This window comes from Cynara cardunculus (genome assembly GCF_001531365.2).
Source record: "Cynara cardunculus var. scolymus isolate 2C chromosome LG 10, CcrdV1, whole genome shotgun sequence".
NCBI lineage: Eukaryota > Viridiplantae > Streptophyta > Magnoliopsida > Asterales > Asteraceae > Cynara > Cynara cardunculus.
This window is the reverse complement of record NC_037537.1, coordinates 19,251,204-19,260,442: the sequence shown is the minus strand read 5'-3', so window position 1 is coordinate 19,260,442 and position 9,239 is coordinate 19,251,204. Positions and strand designations below refer to the sequence as shown.

General features: G+C 34.0%; 1 protein-coding gene across 1 annotated transcript; it reads right to left on the bottom strand.

Annotated features, from left to right (window-relative positions):
- Positions 1 to 4,650: 4,650 nt before the first annotated feature.
- LOC112520078 (receptor-like protein kinase FERONIA) lies at positions 4,651 to 6,241 on the bottom strand. The gene is made up of 2 exons (XM_025128380.1): positions 5,191 to 6,241; positions 4,651 to 4,955 (listed from the first exon to the last, which is right to left on the bottom strand). Exons 1-2 carry the CDS (start codon positions 6,239 to 6,241, stop codon positions 4,651 to 4,653), a joined length of 1,356 nt encoding a protein of 451 aa, XP_024984148.1.
- Positions 6,242 to 9,239: the final 2,998 nt, after the last annotated feature.

Genomic DNA, 9,239 nt, shown 5'->3' with positions numbered 1-9,239 from the left:
GATGATACTTCTTTGGGATCTTTGCACCAAAAAACAAGAAAAAAGAACTTGATGTTATACCATTTTTATAAAAATCGGTAATTACTATTTTACCATGTTCAGAAAATCAAGAAAAAGAGATGGATTTGATGCACTTTGTTTTGTTTCTTGGTGGATTGAAGCTAATATAGGGGTTGTGAATTTTGAAATTGGGATGAAGCAAATGAGTATTAGCATTGGGGAATCTTTAAGGTGGTAGGAGAAAGGACTTCAACCAAACATGAAAGAGATTGCGGGAGGCTATGTTTCTCCTTTTTGTATTGGTTTGACCGTAACTATTTCGTTCATTGATTTTGTCATCAAACCTTCCTACATCAGTCACACTCACCCTAAATGTAACACCCGAAATTTTCTCAAAACGGTCGGAAGAACGCCCGAGAAAACGATCGTAAAACGGTCGAGGAACAATAAAAAACGTTTGAGGAACGACTAGGGACGGTCGGGCGGCCGACTGAGGGACCTGGAAAGGGGTCGGGCGACTTTTGGTCTGACCTAAGTCGCCCCAAAGGTGGCCTCGCACGCCTAGATCGGGTTTAAGCCGATTTTTAGGGTTTTCTTTTCCATTTCCATTCTTCTTCATGATGGGTTGATTGTTATGAGCTATTGGAGCAAATGGAAGGAAAGAGTTGGAGACTGAAGAATCATGTTTGTTCATCTAAATATTTGGAAGAGGTAAGCATTTTTAGTATTTTGGGATCTAAATTTGGGGTTTTTGGTGAAATTGAAATATTGGGATAATTTTTGGTATCTTTTGGCTTGGTTTATGGCTTTGAGAAGATTTCTTGAGGATGTTTGCTTGTGAATCTCAAATATTCATCATTTTGGAACTAGAGATGGGTTTGGAAACTAGGTTTAACCAAACCTAGCAAGATTAGTTCAAGTTGCTTTGTGAAAACTATGTAAATGCCAAAATGGGTATTTTGAGGTATTTAAGTGTTTTATTTGATGTTTATTAAATGTGTTGAGTATTTGAGAAAATTTGCATATTAAAATGGTTTGTCTCAACCAATTACGGGTCTTTGAGTTAGTCATGCAATTGGAGCATGTGTTGCATAATCTTTGGGTAAATATGTTTTCTTTTTTATGACTTTTATTTCAGGGAAAAGTCTAAAAAAACTCAATGGACTTTAGTGTTTAGAATGATTAAGTTCTTGGACAAATTTTTGGAACAAATAAGTCCTTGGACATTCCAAAACATGTTAAATAACTCCTTGGACAATTTTTTGGAACAAATAAGCCCTTGGACAATTTAAAACATGTTAAATAACTCATTGGACAATTTTTGGAACAAATAAGTCCTTGAGTTTATTTTGATAAATATCGAACAAGTAAGGAAGGTGCGGAGTGCACACTTGTTTGAGTTTATTTTTGATTTAGGGGCGAAGCCCTTAAACGACGGGGTCTGGGGGCAGCGCCCCTGGTGGGGTCCAAGTTTCATCTCTAAATTTTGCTATTTTGTATTAAAACACTGTACTTGAAATTAGAAAAACCATAAACCATTGTACTTCTTTGATATGCTCCTCATACTCCTCCAAGATTGTTAGTATCCTTGATTCTGAATCCACCTCATCGCAGATTTTAAAACATAATTCTGCAATAAGACGCAAGGACTTTTTTCCTTGGTTTTTCAAATAATCATCAATCTTCCTCAAATCTTTATGATCAGAGATTTTTGTCCCTATTAGCACCTCCATGAATACCACTGTAAAACCGGAGACATCGTCTTCTAATATTTCAATGGGACTGGGCTCTGAAAAAGGATCCTTATTCAGAAGTATGCAGTTGCATGACCACAAGAAAAACTACCATCCGGATGGAAATGGGAATGGGAAATTCAATTTTTCTCGGTGGGGAGGGATCGGAGGAGGTATGAAAGACGGGTTGAAGTAACTTACCATGCCCAGGATAATAGTCTCCTTCAACGAGGTTATTGTGTTCTTGCATATAACGTTCAAAATCGTAAGTACTCTTGAAATTTGAAAGCTTTGCCGTAAAATCCTGCAATTGTATATTTCATGCATTGAGGTAAAGCCAAAAGATGTGTCAAAACAGTAATAGAAAAATATATTACTAGTAAAATATATGCTATTCTAGCTACTGTATTTTCAAATTTTATGAGGGCGAGCAGTTTTACGCTAGAGACCTGTTGTTAACATAGACTGTTTAAATGGCACCTGAACTTCAAAAAACAGACAACAACTTGGTAATCAAAGAAGAAAACGCATGTATCCTTGAAGACAGTTAAGAGGAAGGGTAAAGGCTTTGTAAATGAAACCTGAAGTGGGTATATAAGTGACAGTTTCACCGGTTCACTACAACAAAATTGGTTTTTACGATGCCTAAAACCTAGAAGCGTCGTATGAAGATACTTTGTACGATTTAAGTTTATAGGACCAAACCAAAAAGCATCGTATCTAATAGTATTACAATAGAATTGTAGGATGCTTTAAGGTGTTTTAACAATCTTTTTAGGACACTTTTAAAATTAAGTGTCGTATTAACTATTTTATATGACACTATTTGAAAAAGCGTCCTATAAAAAGATGGTGTTATATGATACTTCTCAAAAGTTTCCTATAAAATAGCATATATGATACTTTATTTTAAAAGTGTCCTAAAAAAATTGTTAAAACGTCTAAAAGCGTCCTATAAACCTATTGTAACGCTTTTAGATAGGACATTTTATAATTTGGTCCTATAAATCTAATTACTTCTATAAAGAATTCAATTAGGAAGCTTAGACATTCTACGCATCCTATAAATCAATTTTATTGTAGCGGGTGTAGCAAAGAAAAAAAAACAACCATTCGAAAAGTCACCTTTGGTGACAGTTTGGGCAGATGTCGCCAAAGGAAAAAACCCCTTTTAGCAATCACTAATTAGTGACAGTTTGCACCGATGTTGCAAAAGGAAAAGGTGACCCTTTTATATGTCACTTTCTGGTGACAATTTGGACAGATGTATAATGTGACTGTTTGAAGTGTCACCAATTTTTTGTGAGAGTTTTAACTGTCAGTACTAAAACCCCTATGTATACAACATCCTTTTTTTTTGTAAGGGTATCCGGGCCAAAGCCCGACTAATCCCCGACAAATTTGGAGGCTAAACATGGCCCCACTTAAATGTCGCCAACACTCCCCTCCCAGGCTCGAACTCGGGTTCATGATCCTTTTTGCTGTCAATATACATAAAAATTCTCTGTTTTCTCTCCTACCAGATTACTCTAAAGTATGTTGCTATAGAAATACATTTATAGGCTTCTTCAAAACATTGAAAATTAACTCACTAATTCATCCCGGAATATCAACAACCGTGCATTATTGTTAATTGATATGCGCAGGCTGCTTCATTGTATCTTGAGAAGCGATTTGCCAAGAATCCAAAGCACATATGGTGGGGGCGAAATTGCTTTAAAGAATAAGAGTTTACTCGCGTTGAAAGCAATAAGTGGTATATTTTTCATATCAATTCTAGTCCTTAGTTTAGTACCCAAAAAACCAACACAATGGATGTATAATGAAAAAGCTCAGATATACCTCCTCATCCAACATTATCTTACATCTGTCAAGCCGATAGTCATTGATCAGTTTTATCCTTACGTCATCAGTCTGTGGTTTTGAGGGCCCTGAGAGAGTGATCTTCGTTCAGATGTTTGTAATTGCATATATAATAACAAACCAAATTATATATCACAACGATAGGGATGGATAATTTGTATGAAGGTATGGGGAAGAGGATGAAGTAACTTACGCCTAGAGTCACTAGCTGCAACATAGTCTTTAAAACCCTGCAAATTTATATTATGTGCAAGTAGGTAAAACCAACAAGGGATGTCAAAAATGTAACATGAAAATAGCATACAACTCATATAATGTTGTTTTTGAATCGCAGGGAATCACCCACTTAGAATTGCTCAAGCTATTGAGACATACTCGTAATATGAATCTTTAGTTCAACAATGTCCTATAGACTTGCATCCACGCTAATCTAAGACAATAGGTTAACATTTGAGTCCTTGGTATATGGGTTCAGTGAAAAGTGAAACAAATTAATCATACTAGATTATGAATTCTTAATAGCATGGCAAAAGATCTAGCTGATCAGATTGTACCCCACTGACTAGTCCTCTCGGATACATGTTGTCAAGGATTTCACGTTGTTTCTTTTTCAAGAAAACCATCCCTCGAGCAATTCCTACTGCTATTTTCACCTTCGTAACCAATGGAAGCCTCAATATTGTTCCTACAACAACCGATGAAAATCAAATTCTCCAGTTAAACTGATTTATGTATAGAGTTGCTTGTTTTGTTAATTAATTACTGTTTTGCAGGCAATCCAAGAAGTTTCCTTTCGGCATGAATTCATAAACAAGGAAGACCTCGTCGATATTAATGCAGCATCCTATGAGCTTAACAAGGTTGGGATGATTCAGTTCTTTTAAAACATCCAAATCAACCTGCATTCAAAAGTGATCATGTTTTATAACTGTGTGGATTTCCATGAAGAGATATATGTAACAGTATCATATGAATGAGTTCTCTTTCCATACAGCTTTGAAAAGTTAATCCACATTTTCATGCTAATAAGCCACAATAGAAAGGGTAAAATATACTAGATATTGTACTCAACCGTTTTAAGACTTCCATGTTCGTCGTTACGAAATCTCTTAACTGCAATGGGCAATCCAGTTTCATCCGAACCTTCGAATACCTCTGAAACATCTTCATCTTCGTTGACCAAGAGTGCAACAGTTCCAAAGTTCCTCGTAGCACATTCCAGTTCAACATACGTGAACTTCTTTATATCTGTAGCCACTTCCATTGTTTCACCATGATTGCTTTCGCCCTTGTTAATTGAAGAGGGAAGATTCATATGGTTTTCAAGACTCTTTTGAGAACTACTACTGCCACTTTGATCTTAGAAAATAGCGAAAATAGGAAAAAAGCCAACAAAGTTAGAAAATACTTAAAAGATGGCAAGTGAAAAAACACTGCTCATATATTTGCCCACATGAGACACTTGATAGACATCTCTTGCATTCTCAGGCATTATATCATGCTATTAGTTCAGTTATATGAATGCTTTATAGTTTTGTCTGATAATGAAAACAAATATATGCAAATACAAGACTGATGAAAAGTTTGAGCATACCATAGTTTTGTTTAGCAGTGGGAACTAGATACTTATGAATCTTCCAAGCGAACCGGACTTTGCCTGATGATTCAGTGGAATTGTCATGTTTCTCTTGTAGTTCTAGCAAAAGCTGAAGTGAGGCCACAACCTCAGTCATGGAAGGGCGTTCTTTCAGAACACTATCCACACAACGGTATGCAATTTGAGCATATCGTTTTAAGCATTTGGCAAAAATTGTTCCCCTGATATTATAATCAACCAATTGATATAGTTTTCGATCCTTCACACATATTTTAGCCCACCTTACCAAACTACATTGTTCTTCTCCGTAACGTGCGTCCACTGCACGCCTTCCTGATAGCAATTCAAATAATACAACCCCAAATGCAAACACATCTGTTTTCCTTGTCACCCTTCTGGTATAGAAATACTTCGGATCCAGATACCCAAATGTGCCTTTGACACTGGCACTAATATCAAAATCTGAAAATGATTGATTAGTTGGGCCTACCTTGGACAACCCAATATCCGAAATCATAGCTGCCCAGTTCTCATCCAAAAGAATGTTTGAGCTTTTGATATCACGATGTATGACTCCGTGTTGGGTGGCAACACCAGTGTGAAGATAATCCAATCCACGGGCAGCACCTAAGGCTATCTTTAGTCTTTGCACCCAATTTAAAGGAGTATCAGCTTTGTGTAGATGATGGTCTAAAGTTCCATGGGGCATATACTCATAGACAAGGATCATCTCCTTGTTATCATCACAAAAACCAATCAGAGATACCAAGTGACAGTGGCGCAACTTAGAAAGCATCTCAATTTCGTTTCTAAACTCAAGTGCCCCTTGGTCGGACATAGAATCCAATCGTTTGATGGCCACAACATGACTAGTTTCTCCTATACAAATAGAGCCCTTGTACACCTTTCCGAAACCTCCCCTTCCGATGACCACTTCATCATCAAAATCATTGGTTGCAAACTGAATCTCATCAAGAGAAAAATGATAGCATACATGTGTTGAAGTTAATGATGAGAATTTGTCGGCCTCACCAGTAGTAGAAGACATAATCTTGGCAAGTTATCGAGATATGTCCTGCACAACATAGAAGTCTTTGCCTCTTAAAAGAAACTGAAAAACAGAATTAGGAACTGCAGAAAATGATTACCGCGTTGTTTAATTAAGAGAAAATTTTTAATTTAGTCCCTGTGGTTATATAGGAATTATGGATCAGGTCCCCCAACTCAAAACATGAAACATAAATAAATAAAATCAAATAGGTGCATAAATAAAAATGTCACCGAGATTGAATTTTCATCTTAGTATATTACACATTCCAAATATTCGAGTTTGGTTTTAATTGATGTCTTTTGAATCTGGATCGAGGCCAGATCAGATCTGGGTTTTTAAACTATGCATTAGATTTTGGTTTTTTAGAGCAAATCTTTTTTTTTTTATTAACCTGGATATCGAACTCACTATGCGAGCCGACAAATCTTAGAGAGACCACCTGCTTTGCAGATAGTCCGGAGTTACCGCATTTGAACCTCCGTGGCCACAAGGGAATTTTTATTCCTCCTTAGATTTGAACCTGTGATCTCCTGGTATTTTTGATCTTTGCAGCCAAGCTCAAACTAATCAGGCACCACCCTGGTACTTAGACCAAATCTTAGTGGTTAGCTTCGATGGAGATGGAAGATCACAACGATGAACATGGTTTTTCAAGTTTTTGGTGGTTGATGGTGTATGAAGGAGGGAGGATGAATGGTGAGCAGGGACATTTAGATGGCTTGAGTGGCAGGTTGTGGTGGCCACAATTGAGGAAAGTGGGATGGTGCTGAAGAGAAAGGGGACCGCCAGACCAGGAATGTCCGATGAAATCATGCGGAGACCATCCGGAGGAAGAGGGAGGGCATTATATTGCTACAAGGTGGTGTGTTATATTATATTAAATAGTAACATCATATATTATTAATTTAGTTTTTATTAAAATGACCAAAGCACCCTTGAATTGACGGAACTTAGGTAAACAACTCTAAAGGGAAAGGATCCAATTCGTAACAAAAGTAAAACTAGAGTGATCATATATGTAATTATTTTATTTGAGGGACCTAATCCAACTTTACATATAACCATAGGGACGAAGTTTGTAATTTACTCTTTAATTAATTAAGCTCCAATCTGCAACTCTAGATACATTTGACTTGGTTGAGGGGTTGACAAGAGAAGAAAACGACCACGGATTTTAAAATTAATTTTTCCAACTTTAAGACAACGACCACGGATTTTAGAATTAATTTTTCAATTATCTTTGTATCTGACAATTTTGATAAATTGTTTTTTAGTTTTTGACAAATTTTGCTTATATATGTAAAATGACTAAAAAGAACATTATTCAATATTATTGACTTATGGGAATGTTTGGGATTGCTTATTAATTTATTTGATTTTATAACATGTAAAAATTAATTTTTCATCAATTTATAATAATATCTTTGACAAAAATTCATATCAATAAGATTAATAATTTATATCAATAAGATTAATAAAACAAGGTTAAAATGGTAAACTGGTAATAAGCCGTTTTTCATAAGTAAAGTATGATTAACTTATCAAAAACTGTTTATTACCGGTTTGGCACTGATATAAGCAGTTTTATTTTTCCTCATCCAAACACTAGCATTTAGCTTATCACCGTTGCTAGACTGAAATAAGTCAAAAAAACATCTAAAATAAGCAATCCCAAACATAATCACTTTTTAACTTTATAGAATTTTATAGAAGTTTCGTATTTAATCAATTTTATTTACTAATCAGTCTTATTTATCAATATTTAAAGTATCATAAAACTAGTAAATATATAATATAAAATAAATACATATTTAAAGTAATAATATTTTCTCAATATAAATAAATATTTATTCATAACTCTTAACTGAGTGACTAGTATAGATAAGAGTATAAATGATATAAGTTTAAACTGGTGGAACCTAAAAGTTTGAAAAAAACTTCATTGAGTTTTTTGTCATGGTGAAATTATGTTGAGGGTTTGAAGTTGTTGAGTTAATGATGATGTGAAATTAAAAAGCTGTGGAAAACCCTGGATAGAAACCCAACATTGTGGATGTATAATTTTTTTTAACAGTATCTGAAACAAATTCTCTAAAATAAAGATTTTCAGGGAATTTTGATCCAACAAATTCTTTAAAATCTCTCCAAAATGAGAAAATAGGGTGAAAGTATTTTTTTTTTTATTATAAATTTTGACTTTTGATTATCTATTTTTATGTTCATCTCGGACAACTTTTCTTTTTTGAAGATTAACAATATAATATATTATTAAAATATTCAATACATTTTATAAAATATAATATTTTTCTTCTATACATTTAATTTAAACGATTCTTATTTCTTGAAAGAATAAAAAACAATTTCTTTTTCATAATTAATCATTTTTAGATTATTTTTTTAAATTTGAAAATTTTCACTATTTCTCTATTGCTTTCTCCATTTTAAAGAAGATTTTAGAAAATTTGTTGGAGCAAAAATCCCCAAAATCTTGATATTAGAGGATCTGTTAGAGATGTTCCAAAGGCATTACTATATACATTGTGGCTATGTTTGGCAAAGTAATTTATAAGCTAGTTGATGAGCAAATTATAGGGGGTATTTGAGATTGCTTATAAAAATAACTTATCGACTTATTTCGGTGTGACATCGGTAATAAACATTTTTGAGTGTTTGGATAAACAGCTTATACGGTGCCAAACCGGTAATAAATAGTTTTTGAAAAAGTTAAACCATTCTAACTTATAATAAGTCGATAAGGACTTTTGTAAAAAAGTGTAAGTTGTTTGAAATAAGCAATCCCAAACATCCCTTATGTTTGAAAAAAAAAACTAGCTTATAAGAATGTAAAATTACCAAAAAAGATATCTTAAAAAACAGTCAATTACAAATATGTCATAATATAATTCAAATAAAGTTCTAATAATATGATTAAAACAAATTTCTAATAATATAATATGTTAATTAATACAAACAAGATAGTAAAGAAAAATTAAAT